Source organism: Salvelinus alpinus, chromosome 3 (genome assembly GCF_045679555.1).
Source record: "Salvelinus alpinus chromosome 3, SLU_Salpinus.1, whole genome shotgun sequence".
Lineage (NCBI taxonomy): Eukaryota > Metazoa > Chordata > Actinopteri > Salmoniformes > Salmonidae > Salvelinus > Salvelinus alpinus.
In genome coordinates, this window is record NC_092088.1 from 65,651,790 (window position 1) to 65,673,745 (window position 21,956).

A 21,956-nucleotide genomic window follows, 5' to 3' on the forward strand; every position below is an offset into this window, starting at 1 on the left:
TGGTCGCAAATGGGTCTTCCAAATGGACAATGACCCTAAGCATACTCCCAAAGTTGTGGCAAAATGGTTTAAGGACAACATAGTCAAGGTATTAGAGTGGCCATCACAAAGCCTTGACCTCAATCCTGTAGAAAACTTGTGGGCAGAACTGAAAAAGTGTGTGCGTGCAAGGAGGCCTACAAACTTGACTCAGTTACACCAGCTCTGTCAGGAGGAATGCGCCAAAATTCACCCAACTTAAGCTTATGGAAGGCTACCTGAAAAGTTTGACCCAAGTTACATCAAGGACATCATGTTACACAATACATTTATGTTTTGTTCGATAATGTGCATATTTATATCCACAAATCTCGGTTTACATTGGCGCCATGTTCAGAAATGCCTCCAAAATATCCGGAGTAATTACAGAGAGCCACGTCAAATAACAGAAATGCTCATCATAAACTTTGATGAAGATACATGTTTTACATATAATTAAAGATACACTGGTTCTTAATGCAACCGCTGTGTCAGATTTTCTTTTTAACTTTAGGAAAAAGCATACCATGCAATAATCTGAAACGGCGCTCATTTCTCCGCCATGTTGGAGTCAACAGAAATACGAAATTACATCATAAATATTCCCTTACCTTTGATGATCTTTCATCAGAATGCAGTGCCAGGAATCCTAGTTCCACAATAAATCGTTGTTTTGTTCGATAATGTCCATTACTTATGTCGAATTAGCAACTTTTGCTAGCATGTGTAGTTCACATGTCCAAACGATGGCGCCGGTCCAGGCGAACTCGGACGAAAACTTCAAAAAGTTATATTACAAGTCGAATAAACTGGTCAAACTTAGTAGAGAATCAATCTTCAGGATGTTGTTATCATATATATCCAATAACGTTCCAACCGGAGCATTTCTTCATGTCTGTATAAGTAATGGCACACATGGCCATTCCATGACTAGCGCGCGTGACTAGAAACTAGCATTCTGCCAGACCACTGACTCATTCCCCTCCCATCCGGTCCCACATCACACTAGAGGCTTCATTCCACGTTCTACTGACTGTTGACATCTAGTGGAAGGCGTATGAAGTACAATCAGATCCATAAATGACAGGGAATTGAATAGGCGATGACTTTCACATCGACCCTTCTCAGAATTCTCACTTCCTGTTTGTAAGTTTGCCTGCCATATGAGTTCTGTTATACTCACATACATAATTCAAACAGTTTTAGAAACTTTAGAGTGTTTTCTATCCAATAGTAATAATAATATGCATATATTATCATCTGGGACAGAGTAGGAGGCCGTTCAATTTGGGCACCAATTCATCCAAAAGTGAAAATGCTGCCCCCTATCCCAAACAGCTTTTAAACAATTTAAAGGCAATGCTACCAAATACTAATTGAGTGTATGCAAACTTTCAAAAATAAATAAAAGTTTATATAAATTATTCTCTCTACTATTATTCTGACATTTCACATTCTTAAAATGAAGTGGTGATCCTAACTGAACTAAGACAGGGCATTTTTACTAGGATTAAATGTCAGGAATTGTGAAAAACTGAGTTTAAATGTATTTGGCTAAGGTGCATGTAAACTTCCGACTTCATCTGTATGTGTTGTGATAATTGCGTTATTTGCTCTATAACCTGTTAATTCATATTCCTTGCGAACCTGATATATGGGCCTAAAGGCCGAAACAATAAGAAGACACAGTGGCAGAATGAATTCAACAACACCTTTGCTTTATCACAAAACCGGATAGCAACCTAAGTCCACAAAGTATATTGCATGTGCAGTAACAGATAGTTACATGACCTACAGCATGGTCAAGCAAGTTAATGTTTCCGAACTTTTCGGACCACTAAACAACTTTTGATTTAGAACCACAGAGAGTTACCGCAAGTCCCAAAGAAACAGGAGCTGCCTAACCTATTCCATCCTCCTCTCTTTCATGTTGACGAAGCAGTCTATCACTTTGTCATACAGTACATGCTTTTATTTTTCGTTGTCCTAGGCTACCTGGCTAAATAGCTTGCTCTCTAGCCTAACTTCCATTCATGGGCAACGTTAGCTAGTTAACATGAGTCTTCTACATCTAGCTACATATTGAACTTCCATCCTCTCAGGCCAGGGGCACAACAATGTGTGAATTAATGGCTGGATCAGAATTGCTGTTATAATCATTGGCCAGTATGGAGATTTAAGTAAAACCACAAGTCCAAATCCCTATCTCCATCCATGGCTAATTTAGGAAAGTGCCAATTTTAGCTAGCTGGCTAGCTAGCCACCGAAGGACAACAACACAAATAGATGCAACAATTCAAGTTTTTCTGTCAATGACATATACTCTCAATGGGATTTGATAGGAGTGACGCCAAATCCAAGCTGGCCTCCCTTGACACTTTTCTTTGGTGCGCCAGGACCATTCACAGTTGAGCTCGCTTAGTTTAGCTCAACTCTGATTGGCACATTTTTTATACTTTTTTTGTCAAGGGAGGCCAGATAGTTGCTGGCTTCCTTTGCCTTCAATGCTAGAGTCGGCAACAATGCCATACTCGTTTGGACCAGACAGCATCAGATAGATGGCCTACACATAGAGAGACAGAGGGGCGCTATTTTGCTTGCTCGGTTGCTTTCTCCTGTGAGATACATTCAGCCTCTTGCGACTGAAGGAAAATTGTGAAACACAGAGAGAGGAAAGATACATTTATTTTTGTATTAGTCCATTAGTCCCTTTACAGTTGGCACTATGCATTAGGGCAGATAGCGTTCTCCTGGCATCTGCCAAACCCAGATTCGTACGTTAGACTGCCAGATGGTTAGGCATGATTCATCACTCCAGAGAATGCGTTTCCAGTGTTCCAGAGTCCAATGGCGTTGAGCTTAACACCACTCCAGTCAACGCTTAGCATTGTGCATGGTGATCTTAGGCTTGTGTGCGACTGCTCGGCTGTGGAAAATCATTTCATGAAGCTCTTGTGCTGACGTTGCTTCCAGAGGCAGTTTGGAACTCGGTAGTGAGTGAACAGAAAATGTGTACGCGCTATGCGCTTCAGCACTCGGCGGTCCTGTTCTGTGTGGCCTACCACTTTGCGGCTGAGCCGTTGTTGCTCCTAGACGTTTCCACTTCAACACTTGACAAACTGAATTGTTGGAAAGGTGGCATCCTATGACGGTGCCACGTTGAAAGTCACTGAGCTCTTCAGTAAGGCCAATCAACTGCCAATGCTTGTCTATGGAGATTGCATGGCTGTGTGCTTGATTTTTTTACACCTGTCAGCAATGGGGGTGGCTGAAATATCTGAATCCACTCATTTGAAAGGGTGTCCACATGCTTTTGTATATATAGTGTATCTTGCACCAAGTACATGGTCCTTAGAGATTTTGATTCATTAAATGGGTTCAAACTTGTCTTCCAATGGCTGGGGTTGTGGCAAATGTTCCTGTCTGTCTCCTGTTTGTTCCTTTTCTTTAAGCCTATTCTCAATTAATTTTGCAGGTAGTATAGGATAGAATTATCTTAAAGTAGTCTGTTTTTTAATAAAATTACTCTTCTGAAAGTTGTTTTTACCTATATTTATTGCAAGAAGCAAGTGCCCTTTTTAAATTACTTGCTGTGTAAGTCAAGTTTTCATTATTTCCTTCTCTAATTTGTTGCATGCCATTATTCAAACATGAGCATTTATCTTGGTGGAAAACTTGGGTTTTGAAAACAAACCAGTGAGTTATTTTTAGAACACATGGACGTCACTGACATAGTAGCTGTCATTCAGCTCTAATGAACGTCCATTCTGTGGCTTTTGTTGCTAGTTTGGGAAGATATGATACTCAAGTTTTGGGCTTAGGAATTATGTTCTCCATCTAATTGGAGGAAGGATTGCTTTCAAAGTATGAGCAGGACAGAGTATGAACAACCTTTCTTCCGATCTGTTCTCCAGCTAATATTTTCTGACATTAAGTATTACAAGTAGTGCTGCCTCATCAGATCCCTAGTTGATTTGTGATCATAAGCCAACCATAATGTGTTACATTGATTACACAGGTGTATGTATAGGATAGGTCTAGATGTCCACAGTTCAATGAACCGTCCAGGTTCTGAAAATGCCCACCAGTTGACCCTCTTTCAAGATAACACTGTTGTTTGTAGGGAATATTCCATTTTGTAAATTGCACCTCAAACAACTATGTTCATATCTGGAGCAAGTTTTGATGAATTTTTATTAATTTTTTGCATACAATAATTTGAATGTTTTAACTCACAATTGGACTTCAATGTTATGCTCTAAACCGAGCTGTGTTTTTCCAGAGTCACCTGGCATACCATCATACATCAGACTAGGTTACCCCAAGGAGTATAATCCATTCAGTAATTAATATAGTCATTGACACATGAATATATTTACCCCGATGTGTTAGTGTTTGTGTATGTAACTGGTTGACAGTATTTATAAACAAATAGTGTGATGTTTTTGACAAAACAATGTTGTTGGGACACAAAATGGGCAAAATGGGCAAAATGTATAGGGACAGGTGTTCAAACCAGACATTGATTCTTTTGGATGAGTTACAAAACATCAACAATCTCTACAAAGTCACAGGGAGGTTTTAAAAGCATTTTAGAAGTCTTATCAACAATTGAATACAAAACAGAACCATTGAACCAGTTGTCATGCCTTTCGGTTCTGCATAAAACAAAGGAATCAATAGTGCCCTAAAATATTATCTACAGGCCACTTAAAGGAACAATCACCAAGATGTGCTGTCAGCATGCAATTGTGTTGATATAGACTATGAGTTCTGTTTTCTCCATTGCTAAGTCTTCTGTAAAAACCCTATTGGTTTTTGACAGGGTAATTTGAGAGGGTGGTAATGTAGCCTTCTCATTTAAGATTGCCTTAAACCGCTTACTATGAAACAAAGTTTGACATTCCACACAGATTGCTTGTCCAAAAACTTCAGAGGTGCTCACAGTTGCGTAAAAACCAACAACATATATTTACCTCTATTGACGGTATATTATCCCAGAGACATAAGAGAAGGCTAGTAAAATGTCCCAACAGTACAGGTGTCACCTGATTCAATATATACTGTATATACGGTTATAGCACAGCTTTAGGGAGTTACCATGGACATGGATATTGTGGTGACACTGAGAAATTAAAGGCTCTCCATATTCTATTGTAATTGTAAATGGCATGTCATTGTGTAATTGCTAATTTATTCTTAACCCTGTCCATCTCTCGACTTGTATTTTGGCTTGTTCCAGTTATCATGACTTCATCACATTGCTACATGTATTTGGACATGTGTCTGTTTTTTATTAATATTAAAGCATAGGTCGGAATTCAATCTTAGCACACATTGGTTATGCAGTGCGATTTCTCTCAGGTGGCTTATGCTGTATTGGAGTTGTCAATGGTGTTATGCCAAGAAGATTGACATTTCATGGATAATGGATTGCCACAAAGCCACAATGATCCTTAGACAATGTATTGTTTTTGTGCCCTTTGAAGTGCAATGCATGACGATTGATATACAAACAGATGGTGCAGCAGTCTAATTAAACACACATTCGTCAAATCTACATATATTTGTGCTAAGTTCCATTAAACTGTATATTATTCTTGGTTTAGTAGCCGTTGGTCATTGAGGGAAAATGTGTGTGTTAGATCTTGCCCCGAGCTATTGTTATCATTAATCTCTGCAAAGAGTTGAGAGTACAGTGTCTTCAGAAAGTATTCATACCACTTTACTTTTTCCACATTTTGTTGTGTTACAGCCTGAGATTTTGTGTCACTGATCTACACACAATACCACATAATGCCCAAGTGATTTTTTTTAGCAGAATTTTTTTGAAATTAATAAAAAATTTAAAGCTGAAATGTCTTCAGTCAATAAGTATTCAACCCATTTGTTATGGCAAGCCTAAATAAGTTCAGGAGTAAAAATGTGCTTCACAAATCACATAATAAATCGCATGGACTTATTCTGTGTTCAATAATTGTGGTTAACATGATTTTTGAATGACTACCCCATCTCTGTACCCCACAAAAATCTCCCTGGTCTTTGTGGTTGAATCTGTGGTTGAAATTCACTACTCAATTGAGGAAACTTACAGATGAGTTTCCTCAATTGAGTAGTGAATTTCAAGCACAGATTCAACCACAAAGACCAGGGAGATTTTTCAATGCCTCACAAAGAAGGGCAGTGATTGGTAAATGTGTTAAAAAAAGGCAGATGTTGAATATCCCTTTGAGCATGGTGAGGTTATACATTAGGCTGTGTATGGTGTATCAATACGCCCAGTCACTAAAAGATACAGGCGTCCTTCCTAACTCAGTTGCCTGAGAGGAAGGGATTTCACCATGGTGAATTTAAAAGAGTTACAGAGTTGAATGATTGTGATAGGAGAACTGAGGATGGCTCAACAACATTGTAGTTACTCCACAATACTAATCTAAATGACAGAGTGAAAAGAAGGAAGCCTGTACAGAATAAAACATATATTTGCATCCTGTTTGCGACAAGGCTCTTAATAAGTAATACTGCAACATGTGGCAAAGAAATGTACTTTTTGTCCTGAATACAAGTTTTGGGCAAAACCAACACAACACATCACTGAGTACCGTTCTTCATATTTTCAAGCATGGTGGTGGCTGCATCATGTTATGGGTATTTAAAAAAAAAAATGTTTCACTTTTATTTAACCAGATAGGCAATTTGAGAACAGGTTCTCATTTACAATTGGGACCTGGCCAAGATAAAGCAAAGCAGTTTGACACATACAACAACACAGAGTTACACATGGAGTAAAACAAACATACAGTCAATAATACAGTAGAAAAATAAGTCTATATACAATGTGAGCAAATGAGGTGAGATAAGGGAGGTAAAGGCAAAAAAAGGCCATGGTGGCGAGGTAAATACAATATAGCAAGTAAAACACTGGAATGGTAGATTTGCAGTGGAAGAATGTGCAAAGTAGAAATAGAAATAATGGGGTGCAAAGGAGCAAAATAAATAAATAAATACAGTAGGGGAAGAGGTAGTTGTTTGGGATAAATTATAGATGGGCTATGTACAGGTGCAGTAATCTGTGAGCTGCTCTGACAGCTGGTGCTTAAAGCTAGTCAGGGAGATAAGTGTTTCCAGTTTCAGAGATTTTTGTAGTTCGTTCCAGTCATTGGCAGCAGAGAACTGGAAGGAGAGGCGGCCAAAGGAGGAATTGGCTTTGGGGGTGACCAGAGAGATATACCTGCTGGAGTGCGTGTTACAGGTGGGTGCTGCTATGGTGACCAGCGAGCTGAGATAAGGGGGGACTTTACCTGGCAGGGTCTTGTAGATGACCTGGAGCCAGTGGGTTTGGCGACGAGTATGGAGCGAGGGCCAGCCAACGAGCGTACAGGTCGCAGTGGTCTGTAGTATATGGGGGATGCTTGTCATTGGCAAGGACTAGGGAGATTTTAGGGGGGGTGGATACAGATATAAGCACAGGCAAAATCCTAGAGAGAAACCTGGTTCAGTCTGCTTTCCAACAGACACTGGTAGAAGAATTCACCTTTCAGCAGGAGATTTAACCTAAAACACAAGACCAAATCTACACTGGAGTTGGTTACCAAGATGACATTGAATGTTCCTGAGTGGCCTAGTTAAGGTTTTGACTTAAACCGTCTTGAAAATCTATGGCATGACTTGAAAATGGCTGTCTAGCAATGATCAACAATCAACTTGACAGAGCTTGAAGAATATTTTAAAGAATAATGGGCATATTGTACAATCCAGGTGAGCAAAGCTCTTAGATACTTAGCCAAAATGACACACAGCTGTAATCGGCGCTAAAGGTGATTCTACAAAGTATTGACTCAGGTGTGTGAATGTAAATTACATATTTCGGTAAAACTTTTTAAAAATACATTTGCAAACATTTCTTGAAATACGTTGTCATTATGGGATAGTGTGTGTAGATGGGTAAGAAAAAATATTTAATCAATTTTGAATTCAGGCTGTAAAACAACAAAATGAGGATTAAGTCAAGGGGTATGACTACTTTCTGAAGGCACTGTACATGACATGGTGAGTTATCAGAGGCTCCTGAATAGTAAACTGGCTTTCAGTGAACTTGTACTCAAGGGTTTAGGTTCTCACATTGATCATTCACTTTTGGCCCTTTGGCTTGCTAATACACATTTCAGTGAGGATTGCCCAACCTACACAGGTAATATATTTGTGCTTCAAGTTTCAGAATAAAAAAATATGGATGGGAATAATGGTTATTTAATTGCCCAAATGAGAGAATTTTAGGATGGTGATAATGGGTTTGTCCTAATTAAGCTTTATTTCTTCCCTTCAAGCAATCTCCGCTGAAATCCAATTTTCTTTTAATTGCCTTTCATCCTGTACAGGCATCAAATGTGGAGGCATCTTTTTTTCTCAAGGCTTTGTTTGTGCCCAGGCATTGCAAATACTTGAACTGCTCTTTTGCATTTCATCATGTTATTGCTACCCCAAAATAATTTGTAAATGTATTTCATGGTTTCATTATTTCAGCTTCCCTGGTAGCAGTGGCAGGGTTGCTTTTTACACATACTATGCAATGATAATCAGTCATCACAGCACTCCCAAAAGACGTGTTTGAAATGATAGAGCTTCAGCAGCTGAAATGTTGCTGTCTTTTGAAGCTCTCATATGACTAAGCTATGTTTTGCCATGATGCATATCATAGAGTACCATGATGTTTTTATACATTACATGCTAAAAGACTCATTATTATTGTATGGGATCTATGGTTATAATTCAATCATAGTGCATTACACTTTTGATGCAAAACCACACGTATTTTAAATATTTGTTTAAATCCCAACCACAGTTGACACAGATATGGATTGTTTACTTTTTGCATGATTTGAAAGTCAATTTGTTATGATTGAATTCCGACCCAAGGCTTTTAATTTATAAATTTTCTAGGAAAATAAAGCAAACGAAGCATTGTATAAATAGTACAATTGCAAAATTGTTTATGGCCATGCTATCGTGGCTGTCCTTGAACCAATGGAACATTTATCCTTTTTTGAGCAGGTTATTAAGCTTGCCTTTGAGGAGTTTGATCTTGAGAGAGGATATGACACGCTAACAGTGGGGGACGGAGGGAAAATTGGCGATGCCAGGAGAGTGCTCTATGTGTGAGTACTCTGCAGATGCTCTGAATTTATCATTTAATATCTCAAACTATCCCTCCAGCATTCTCTGTGGGATTTTTTAAGTTGCACAGAACTACTACTGCATGCTCTAGTCTACACAGATGAAATAGGACATTATATTGTGCATTTATTCAGATAATACATTGAACATAATTGTCATATAATTAATACACATTTAACCCTTACTTGAAAATACTGGTCAAAGCTTTTGGAGCATAAAAACAATAAATTGAGCTTCTGATGTGAGTTAGAGACAATGAATCATTGAGTTCCATGTGATGTGTTTCAGGCTGACAGGGTCCAGTGTTCCTGACCTGATAGTCAGTATGAGCAACCAGATGTGGCTACATCTCCAGTCTGATGACACCATCGGGTCCCAAGGGTTCAAGGCCCTATATGAAGGTATGCTTCCCATTCTCTTTGAGAACATATACAAATGTCTGCCAAAAAAATGGATTGGGTCTGGATTTAAACCCTGTACATTTCTGATTTCATGTTGAGGTCATGCTTATTTGAGTCTCATAGTTGGTGCCACTTTTCCGCATACATAAAATCTGATATGTAAGATATGTGTTGGTCTACCCAGCATGTCCTTTTGACTAGGCAACTTTATGTGCATTTATTTACACCCTGTAGAATGTTCACTGTATGCCTAGCCAAGTCATCAATTCTATAGATTCAGCAAAAGATTAAAGCAAATGGGTCAGCATATGTGCTCGACACAGACACTGATATGTTAGAGTTATCCAAATGAAATGCACTGGCTGGTTTTGGATAGGCTACCAAATAACATCAAAGCAAAGTTCTATGAAAATATATAAGCATCTGTTTCAATAAACACTAATGTGCAGAATTTGCTTCCACCAGCATAAACGGTAATTAATTTCCAGTATCAGATGGTCGGTCTAATTCCTTCCAACTGATGAATAGCAATGAACTTGCACTAATAAGTCATGTGTTGACTGGGCACAGTGTGCCACTCTGGCAAAGTCAAACCCACATTAAAGTAGTGTCATGCTGTGAGAGTAGAAGAGATTTGGGTTGCTGATACATACTGTGGGGACACGGTTTGCTTTAGAAGATGCTTTCCATTCAACTCACCTGCTAGGTGGAAGTACAGTTTACTTAGGCCCCTATTCAATAAAATATTTTGTGTGGAAACATTGTACAGAAAGTCTGTTGTCACCACCATCAACTTTCCATTTAGACATTTATGACATGGCCAAAAGTTTGAGAATGACACAAATATAAAAAAAATCAAAGTCTGCTACCTCAGTTTGTATGATGGCAATTTGCATATACTTCAGAATGTTATGAAGAGTGATCAGATGAATTGCAATTAATTGCAAAGTCCGTCTTTCCCATGCAAATGAACTGAATCCCCTAAAAACATTTCCACTGCATTTCAGCCCTGCCACAAAAGGACCAGCTGATATCATGTCAGTGATTCTCTCGTTAACTCAGGTGTGAGTGTTGACAAGGACAAGGCTGGCGATTACTCTGTCATGCTGATTGAGTTCGAATAACAGACTGGAAGCTTCAAAAGGAGGGTGGTGCTTGTTCTTCCTCTGTCAACCATGGTTACCTGCAAGGAAACACGTGCCGTCATCATTGCTTTGCACATAAAAGGCTTCACAGGCAAGGATATTGCTGCCAGTAAGATTGCACCTAAACCAACCATTTATCGGATCATCAAGAACTTCAAGGAGAGCGGTTCAATTGTTGTGAAGAAGGCTTCAGGGCACCCAAGAAAGTCCAGCAAGCGCCAGGACCGTCTCTTAAAGTTGATTCAGCTGCGGGATCGGGGCACCACCAGTACAGAGCTTGCTCAGGAATGGCAGCAGGCAGGTGTGAGTGCATCTACACGCACCGTGAGGCGAAGACTTTTGGAGGATGGCCTGGTGTCAAGAAGGGCAGCAAAGAAGCCACTTCTATCCAGGAAAAACATCAGGGACAGACTGATATTCTGCAAAAGGTACAGGGATTGGACTGCTGAGGACTGGGGTAAAGTCCTTTTCTCTGAATCCCCTTTCCGATTGTTTGGGGCATCCGGAAAAAAGCTTGTCCGGAGAAGACAAGGTGAGCGCTACCATCAGTCCTGTGTCATGCCAACAGTAAAGCATCCTGAGACCATTCATGTGTGGGGTTGCTTCTCATCCAAGGGAGTGGGCTCACTCACAATTTTTCAGAAGAACACAGCCATGAATAAAGAATGGTACCAACACATCCTCCGAGAGCAACTTCTCGCAACCATCCAGGAACAGTTTGGTGACGAACAATGCCCTTTCCAGCATGATGGAGCAACTTGCCATAAGGCAAAAGTGATAACTAAGTGGCTCGGGGAACAAAACATCAATATTTTGGGTCCATGGCCAGGAAACTCCCCAGACCTTAATCCCATTGAGAACGTGTGGTCAATCCTCAAGATCTGGGTGGACAAACAAAAACCCACATATTCTGACAAACTCCAAGCATTGATTATGCAAGAATGGGCTGCCATCAGTCAGGATGTGGCCCAGAAGTTAATTGACAGCATGCCAGGGCAGATTGCAGAGGTCTTGATGAAGAAGGATCAACACTGCAAATATTGACTCTTTGCATCAACTTCATGTAATTGTCAATAAAAGCCTTTGACACTTATGAAATGCTTGTAATTATACTTCAGTATTCCATAGTAGCATCTGACAAAAATATCTAAAGACACTGAAGCAGCAAACTTTGTGAAATTAATATTTGTGTCATTCTCAAAACCTTTGGCCACGACTTTACAATTACCCCTTCATACACAAGTCTCAACCCTGACTTTATATGGCCACACTGACAGTTTGCACAATTGACAGCTCAACAAAATGCATAACCCTGCACAATGACACCACCTCAATGTCACACTAATGCCTACTGTCCAGGTACCATGTTTGACAGATAAAACACTGAATATAAGTGGCGGGACTTATTCTTAGGGGGCCCCGTACAGTAGGTGTCCATGTCTACTGTATATATAATCTGGGGGAGTATTCAGTCAGCCTTGTTCACCTGTAGTATGCATCATATAATTACATCTGTGTGAGAAATGCTGGCAACACCAAGTGATACCTACATTTGAACTATTTGAAACATTCACAACCCATAAGTAATTGCTTGTGTAAATGATGAAGCAACATGTATCAGTCAGAGGGAGAGAATCATGGTATCCCGATAAGATATACTAATAAAAAATATATGTTCTAAAGACTGTCTATAGATACATATAAATCATTAAATTGCCACATATAATGTTGAACGTTAAGGATTAAGTATTAGAATAATTGCATAATACCATCAAACTAAGCATTTTTAGGCAGAGGCTCCTAGTAAATACTGTAGTTTACCCGTAACTTGTACTTGATTTCCTTCTTTAATTCCTTCCTGTAGCACATTCTATGTGCATATTTCTTATTTATTCTGTGACATGATTCTGATTTTCTGTCATACAACAGGGTAAGGTAGGCTCATTGTGAGAAAATGTATTTTGAGGGATGTCTCACAAGGCGGCTGTTTAAGAGGGAGCAAAATTGTGTTTTTGTTGTCATGCATTTCCAGATACATTACAATGCGAGAACAGAGCCAAGTAAACCCGTTGCTATGGAAAATGGAAACAATGAGCTTCATTCACTGAGCTTTATTCGGTGGAACTGCAGTCTCTTTTATTTATATACAGTATATATATATACAGTATATATATATATATTTTTTTTTTTACATGCAGTATATATCCCAGAAAACAGTGACACAGAGGGAGCATAAAGATAAAATACCAACATTTCTCTGTTATTTGTGGACATTGATATGATGCTTTGAGTTGTTTATGACATCTGTCAGGACCCGGTGCGAGAAACAGTCACTAATAATCGTCAGAACCCAGAAGATGAGGCAGACACAGCAGTACTAGAGATGGTGGTTTAATTAAAGAACAAAATCTTCAGGCAAAGAAACTAAATCCACAATGTCCAAAAATAAAGCCAAGAGGCACAAAATGGAAATCCTCCAAAATACAAAAGAAACTCCACAAAGTTGTAAAAAACAGCAGGGAAAAACAAACCTCAAAAGACTACTCAAATAATACACAAGAACTAAACCAGAGAACCTCTGGAAAATCCAACAAGAGAAATATCTGTATAAAACAAGGCTTGGGCTGGGGCTGGGTGCTAACTTACAAACACTGAGCAAGGAACTGAGGAACACACAGGGTTTAAATACTAACAAGGGAACGACCCACAGGTGCAAACAATAATTAGAGCAAGAAAAAACAAAAGGTACAAAAAAGGTGAAATGGGGACATCTAGTGACCAAAACCCGAACAGTCTTGGCCAAAACCTGACAACATCTCTGAAATATTTGCATTAACTCTGAAACAGACCACTGTGTACCTCAATGGCACATATTTTGATGTTATCACCTGCTTACCATTTCTTCATTGTTTGTAATTTCACCCACAATATGCATGTAAATGGTAGACATGTCCTAGACAGCTGATTTGACTCCCAGCTCATCATAATTTAGGTTATTGGACAATAAATTCAGCGATGGACAGCCACTTGAGGCATTTTTACATATTAGTGTTTAAGAGCATGGTAAATCCTTAGTAAGACAGTTTACATCTCAATCACGGTTGCGATCGGGCTGATATGCCCTTAACCTAAATGTGGAGCCTACGCATAGATCCCTCAACTAATTGCTCTTGGCAGCTCCAAAGGTATTTAACCGGCACTTAACATCTCACAAAGGTTGTTGAATGTGCTGCTGGAATTAAACTCATCCCCTGTAGATTATTGCTCAGCTGGGCCAGTGGAGCGATAGCTACTGAGCTGACATGCTGGTTGTTAACACAAAAAATGAACTCTTCCAGAACATCATTCATTTGTCACTGTCATTTTACTCTTGCTAGAAAATGCTGCCTCCACCTGAACTTGTAGAGGAAATAGACAACAGTTGGCATGCCAGTATATTGGTCTCGCTGTCTTGTTCTCTATTGGATTATATTGAAGGTTCTAAAATGATTATTCTTGTGTAAGGAATGTTGTGTTAGAGGAAAGCTGTCATGTTATGTTTTCAGGATCTGAAGATTGCTCAGTGGATATCAGTTTTAGGACATTCAACCCTAAGAGCAACTAACCAGATGTACTTAGGAATTGAAACCATTGAATGAACTTGAACATGGTAACACTTGCATATTTTTACAGAAATCGACAAAGGAGGATGTGGGGATCCTGGCATTCCGGCCTACGGCAGAAGATCGGGGGAGCAGTTTTTACATGGCGACATGCTGACGTTCGAGTGTCAGGCGGCCTTTGAGTTGGTCGGCGAGAGAACAATATCTTGCCAGCAAAACAACCAGTGGTCTGGAAACAAACCCAGCTGCGTGTGTAAGATGACATTTCAAAATGTATGACTTTAATTAACAGCACTCTTATTTAGATTGATCCATCTGATACACCTACATACTCCCAACAGTCTGAAGGAATGTGGTATGACTATACTCCCTGACACATGTAAAGCTGTCATCATTGCTTGGTCAACACTCCCCACTGTCCATTCTGGAGCTATACCATTCAAAGATCATTACTCCTGTCATTTAGACATTGCTCACTGAGCTTATTATTTACAGTTTCTATACAGAGGTCTTAAGAGTTATTTTTTATTTAAAGTAAGAGCTGCTGTTGGAGATAAGCCTGTATTGTTAGTTAGTAGAGTTCAATATTTTCAGTTCACCCTCCCTCTGGCACGAAGGCTGACACCAGGGTTAAGCAGCTATACAGCCAAGGGCAGGCAGCTCTTGGTTGATAGCCTCTCTACTGTCATGACACTGGGTTATAGTATTTCACCTGGTGCAGTGAATAGAATGAAGAATTCAAAGGAAAGCATGTATCCCACCTATTTCAAACAAAATGTCTTCAGTGATGTCTTATAAAAGAGCTAATTTATCTCACTGTGTGCTGCATCAAAGCATGATGGCAGATCTGTGTGTGTGCCCCTATCTATTTTTGCAGTTTCCTGCTTCTTCAATTTCACCACCCCATCAGGAATAATCCTCTCCCCCAACTACCCTGAGGAGTATGGGAACAACATGAACTGTGTGTGGCTCATTATCGCAGAGCCAGGGAGCAGGATTCATCTAATTTTCAGCGACTTTGAGGTAGAGCCCCAGTTTGACTACCTCATTGTGAAAGACGATGGGATGTCGGAGCCCACCACGTTTGGCACATTCTCCGGGAAGGACGTACCATCTCAGATAGCCAGCAATGGACACATCATGCGCCTGGAGTTCCAGACTGACCACTCCAACACTGGGAAAGGATTTAACATCACTTATACAAGTAAATGGCCCTTCCTTCTAAAGATATTTGCGGTTTAGCTATATTTTGATGATCCATGGCCTTCACAATGTCTTCTGTTATGCAATTCAGAACTGCTTGTAGCACAAATACTGAGTCAAGGGGTCTCCATAGTATCTCTTCATATGTGTTCAATCAAATGCTAAGTCAAGTATACTCTTACAAGGGAAGTTACAATTCAGAATTATTTACAAAGAAAATATATTTTTTAAATTCTGTCTTCAATTAGAGGATCCCTGTCTGAGAATGGAGACTCATTAGCTGGAAGTGGGTGGGACCGTTCTATTTAAGAATTTGTATGGCCATACTATACATTTCCCTGTGTAGACAAATCTATCTTTTCCCTGTAATTAAAACCAGCCACATCCCATCTTAATTATTATTAGTTATATCATATGTGATTAACTGGTCAAGATATTGGTCAAGAAGTAATGCATCCCTTTTCCTACTTACTTACCCATGATTTCAATGAAATAATTTCACACCGATGACATTATGACAAATTTAATTCAAATTTCTCCCTTTCTCAATACTACACCATTTAAAGGGGCCTTGGGAATGTTTGTAATTTTAATAATTTACAATCCTAACATTTTAATGCATATTTTAATGCAAATGTGTGTACCAGTTGGCCTCCAACATTTTGTATCTGTAAACACGAGATAAGAAAAACAATAATACTGCAAGGCAATTCCGAACCTTGAAGGTAAACATGATCTATTTACCCTTTTTTGCTGATAATTTAGAGACATTATCATGAAACAGGAAACAGCAATGGTAGAGGTGTGTTCATGTCCTTTGCCTCGAAATAGACACACTCTGTAGCAGAAAAATATTGAACTGATCCAGCTGTACCCAGTGTTAATGGAATTATGCTTGTGCCACACTGAGCTGAAATTAGGTTTGAGTATTGCTGTCCCCAGTTCCTGTTTGCTATCTCTAGGACACATTCTCTTCTTGAACTCTCGGCCGGGGAGACTATGCAGAGACATGTCTCTCCTCCGCAGCTTCTGGATTTATTTGGTGGGAGAGTAACAGAGGCAGGCTGCAGTGGTCGGAAAGGTTAATGGAATGGAGGAGGATGTTGTTACCGTTCTTATCTCGATTATGCATCTGCATCCAGGGGCATCATGCACCCCAAAATCTGAGGGGTCACAAAGCATGTGAGGATGACTGGGGGGTGGTCCGGAGGGGGGCTATTCATTTTTCAAACACCTGAAACAGCATTTTCCTACAATCTAGAGCCAGAATCATTATGCTTAATTATATGTAAAAATAAATATATATATATTTTTCTGCAAATCTAAGCATACCTCTTGAGCTGTCTGTATTCTCCTGACTGGTGGTTCTTTTTTTAAAGAAACTAAAAATGCTTCTCTGCATCTCTGCTAAAATCTGGGTAAAATATAGAAAAGAATGTGAGTCTTATTCAGTACATTAAGTTATTGCTTTCTTATTTAAAGTCTACCAACCTTGCCAGCAGGCATGCCAGCTAAGATAGTTAGACAAGCTAGCTACTCTAACTTGATTGATAGCCTGAAATGGCTTCTTGGTAGCTTGTTATGACATTGGGAGATTGGGAACCTATCTGGGCTAGCTAAAGCCAACTTTAGGCTAGTAGTATTACCAACAAAAAAAGCTAGCATAATTTACAAAAAATCTGATGGGGCACATGCCCCTGTGCCTCCTGTGGGCATGAAACCTCTGCCTGCACCCGCTGGACTCTCCTGTCACGATTGGCTAAGACAGGGAGTTGTTTTTGGCGGGAGGTGTCAGCCATGTGATGGGGATGGCGGGGGAGCCTGTGGTGTGGCAACTCAATAGCTCGAAAGAACTGGTGTCACCGTGTTAGGAGGAGAGGGACATGTCTTCCAATCTGGCATGGGAAGTGACTATCAGCGAGCAGGCGTGTATTGACAATGAGGCAGGGAAATGGACGTGTTGCCTTCATGGCATCAGTCTTTGCCACTGTGCTGTGTTCATGTTGTTGCCTCATTAGCATCTATTCTCAATTCCTAAATAATTAACCAGGTTCTCATTGTGTTCTCTGGGATAAGACACACAAGTTAAATGTGGCACCGAATCCAGTTTGATATCTTCTTATTGATTAAAAACAATAGTACAGAAAACACTGAAATCACTGAAAAACACTGAAACCAGTTTTTTTTCCCTCTCTAGCGTTTGGTCAGAATGAATGCCACGACCCCGGCATCCCTGTCAATGGCCAGCGGAATGGGGAACACTTCTTGTTGGGGAGCTCCGTGCTCTTCACATGTGATGAAGGCTTCATCAAAACCCATGGGTCTGAGTCCATAACCTGCATCATTCAGGATGGAAATGTAGTGTGGAATGCAGCAGTTCCTCGGTGTGAAGGTACTGTGTAATGTTGCACAATAATCCATATAATCCTATAAGTATCCAGCGGAATCTGCCAATATCATCCTGACTCCCTTGGGTTGGAGTGGGTGGGCACTGGGCATATCATTGTTGTCATTTGGTGAAACATTGTAGAGCCACTAAAAGTATGCTACAATTCTACAAGTAGTAAAGTATACCCGGTCTACAGTCGTGGCCAAAAGTTTTGAGAATGACACAAATATTAATTTTCACAAAGTCTGCTGCCTCAGTTTGTATGATGGCTATTTGCATATACTCCAGAATGTTATGAAGAGTGATCAGATGAATTGCAATTAATTGCAAAGTCCCTCTTTGCCATGCAAATTAACTGAATCCCCAAAAAACATTTCCACTGCATTTCAGCTCTGCCACAAAAGGACCAGCTGACATCATGTCGGTGATTCTCTCGTTAACTCAGGTGTGAGTGTTGACGAGGACAAGGCTGGAGATTACTCTGTCATGCTGATTGAGTTCGAATAACAGACTGGAAGCTTCAAAAGGAGGGTGGTGCTTGGAATCATTGTTCTTCCTCTGTCAGCCATGGTTACCTGCAAGGAAACACGTGCCGTCATCATTGTTTGCACAAAAGGGCTTCACAAGCAAGAATATTGCTGCCAGTAAGATTGCACCTAAATCAACCAAATCAAATCAAATCAAAAACAATATTCACATACACATGGTTAGCAGATGTTAATGCGAGTGTAGCGAAATGCTTGTGCTTCTAGTTCCGACAATGCAGTAATAACCAACGAGTAATCTAACCTAACAATTTCACAACAGCTACCTTATACACACAAGTGTAAAGGGATGAAGAATATGTACATAAAGATATATGAATGAGTGATGGTACAGAACGGCATAGGCAAGATGCAGTAGATGGTATGGAGTACAGTATATACATATGAGATGAGTAATGTAGGGTATGTAAACATATTAAGTGGCATTGTTTAAAGTGGCTAGTGATACATGTATTACATAAAGATGGCAGGATGCAGTAGGTGGTATAGAGTACAGTATATACATATGAGATGCGTAATGTAGGTTATGTAAACATTATATTAAGTGGCATTGTTTAAAGTGGCTAGTGCTAAAAAAAAAATTACATGTATGGCAGCAGCCACTCAATGTTAGTGGTGGCTGTTTGGCCTTGAGATAGAAGCTGTTTTTCAGTCTCTCGGTCCTTGCTTTGATGCACCTGTACTGACCTCGCCTTTTGGATGCTAGCGGGGTGAACAGGCAGTGAGTCGGGGGATTGTTGTCCTTGATGATCTTTATGGCCTTCCTGTGACATCGGGTGGTGTAGGTGTCCTGGAGGGCAGGTAGTTTGCCCCCGGTGATGCGTTGTGCAGACCTCACTACCCTCTGGAGAGCCTTACGGTTGTGGGCGGAGCAGTTGCCGTACCAGGCGGTGATACAGCCCGACAGGATTCTCTCGATTGTGCATCTGTAAAAGTTTGTGAGTGCTTTTGGTGACAAGACGAATTTCTTCAGCCTCCTGAGGTTGAAGAGGCGCTGCTGCGCCTTCTTCACCACGCTGTCTGTGTGGGTGGAACAATTCAGTTTGTCCGTGATGTGTACGCCGAGGAAATTAAAACGTTCTACCCTCTCCACTACTGTCCAATCTATGTGGATAGGGGGGTGCTCCCTCTGCTGTTTCCTGAAGTCACCGATCATCTCCTTTGTTTTGTTGATGTTGAGTGTGAGGTTATTTTCCTGACACTACACTCCGAGGACCCTCACCTCCTCCCTGTAGGCCGTCTCGTCGTTGTTGGTAATCAAGCCTACCACTGTAGTGTCGTCTGCAAACCTGATGATTGAGTTGGAGACGTGCATGGCCATGCAGTCGTGGGTGAACAGGGAGTACAGGAGAGGGCTCAGAACGCACCCTTGTGGGGCCCCAGTGTTGAGGATCAGCGGGGTGGAGATGTTGTTACCTACCCTCACCACCTGGGGGCGGCCCGTCAGGAAGTCCAGTACCCAGTTGCACAGGGCGGGGTCGAGACCCAGGGTCTCGAGCTTGATGACGAGTTTGGAGGGTACTATGGTGTTAAATGCTGAGCTGTAGTTGATGAACAGCATTCTCACATAGGTATTCCTCTTGTCCAGATGGGTTAGGGCAGTGTGCAGTGTGGTTGCAATTGCGTCATCTGTGGACCTATTGGGGCGGTAAGCAAATTGGAGTGGGTCTAGGGTGTTAGGTAGGGTGGAGGTGATATGGTCCTTGACTAGTCTCTCAAAGCACTTCATGATGACGGAAGTGAGTGCTACGGGGCGGTAGTCATTTAGCTCAGTTACCTTAGCTTTCTTGGGAACAGGAACAATGGTGGCCCTCTTGAAGCATGTGGGAACAGCAGACTGGGATAAGGATTGATTGAATATGTCCGTAAACACACCAGCCAGCTGGTCTGCGCATGCTCTGAGGACGCGGCTGCTGATGCCGTCTGGGCCTGCAGCCTTGCGAGGGTTAACACGTTTAAATGTTTTACTCACGTCGGCTGCAGTGAAGGAGAGTCCGCAGGTTTTGGTAGCGGGCCGTGTCAGTGGCACGTCCTCAAAGCGAGCAAAGAAGTTGTTTAGTCTGTCTGGGAGCAAGACATCCTGGTCCGCGACGGGGCTGGTTTTCTTTTTGTAATCCGTGATTGACTGTAGACCCTGCCAAATACCTCTTGTGTCTGAGCCGTTGAATTGTGACTCTACATTATCTCTATACTGACGCTTAGCTTGTTTGATTGCCTTGCGGAGGGAATAGCTACACTGTTTGTATTCGGTCATGTTTCCGGTCACCTTGCCCTGGTTAAAAGCAGTGGTTCGTGCTTTCAGTTTTGCGCGAATGCTGCCATCATTCCACGGTTTCTGGTTGGGGAATGTTTTAATAGTTGCTGTGGGTACGACATCGCCAATGCACTTGCTAATGAACTCGCTCACCGAATCAGCGTATTCGTCAATGTTGTTGTTTGACGCAATGCGGAACATATCCCAATCCACGTGATCGACGCAATCTTGAAGCGTGGCATCAGATTGGTTGGACCAGCGTTGAACAGACCTGAGAGCGGGAGCTTCCTGTTGTAGTTTATGTCTATAGGCTGGAAGCAACAAAATGGAGGGCCTTATATGCGCCGCGGAAGTTAGAATAACAATGATCCAGGGTTTTACCAGCCCTGGTAGCACAATCGATATGCTGATACAATTTAGGGAGTCTTGTTTTCAGATTAGCCTTAAAATCCCCAGCTACAATGAATGCAGCGGTTTCCAGTTTACATAGAGTCAAATAAAGTTCATTCAGGGCCATCGATGTGTCTGCTTGGGGAGGAATATATGCGGCTGTGATTATAATCTAAGAGAATTCTCTTGGTAGATAATGCGGTCGACATTTGATTGTGAGGAATTCTAAGTCAGGTGAACAGAAGGACTTGAGTTCCTGTATGTTGTTATGATCACACCACGTCTCGTTAATCATAAGGCATACCCCCCCCGCCCCTCTTCTTACCAGAAAGATGTTTGTTTCTGTCGGCGCGATGAGTGAAGAAACCAGCTGGCTGTACCGACTCCGATAGCGTGTCTCGAGTGAGCCATGTTTCCGTGAAGCAAAGAACGTTACAGTCTCTGATGTGTCTCTGGAATGCTACCCTTGCTCTGATTTCATCAACCTTGTTGTCAAGAGACTGGCCATTGGCCAGTAGTATGCTCGGGAGCGGTGCGCGATGTGCCCGTCTCCGGAGCCTGACCAGAAGACCGCTTCGTCTGCCCCTTTTACGGCGTTGTCGTATTGGTTCGCCGGCTGGGATCCGATCCATTGTCCCGGGTGGTGGGCAAAACACAGGATCGGCTTCGGGAAAGTCGTATTCCTGGTCGTAATGATGGTGAGTTGACGTTGCTCTTATATCCAGTAGTTCCTCCCGACTCTATGAAATAAAACCTAAGATTACCTGGGAAACCAATGTAATAAATAACACGTAAAAAAACAAAATACTGCATAGTTTCCTAGGAACGCGAAGCG

At 41.1% G+C, this 21,956-nt stretch overlaps 1 protein-coding gene across 1 annotated transcript in view; it reads left to right on the plus strand.

Annotated features, from left to right (window-relative positions):
- The window catches only part of LOC139571177 (CUB and sushi domain-containing protein 1-like), a 572,617-nt gene that overhangs the window by 384,510 nt on the left and 166,151 nt on the right, over positions 1-21,956 (plus strand). Inside the window, exons 11-15 of the mRNA XM_071393795.1 lie at positions 9,070-9,173; positions 9,481-9,593; positions 14,411-14,593; positions 15,218-15,544; positions 17,741-17,935. Coding sequence (XP_071249896.1) covers positions 9,070-9,173; positions 9,481-9,593; positions 14,411-14,593; positions 15,218-15,544; positions 17,741-17,935 — 922 coding nt within the window. The remainder of the gene's footprint in view (positions 1-9,069; positions 9,174-9,480; positions 9,594-14,410; positions 14,594-15,217; positions 15,545-17,740; positions 17,936-21,956) is intronic.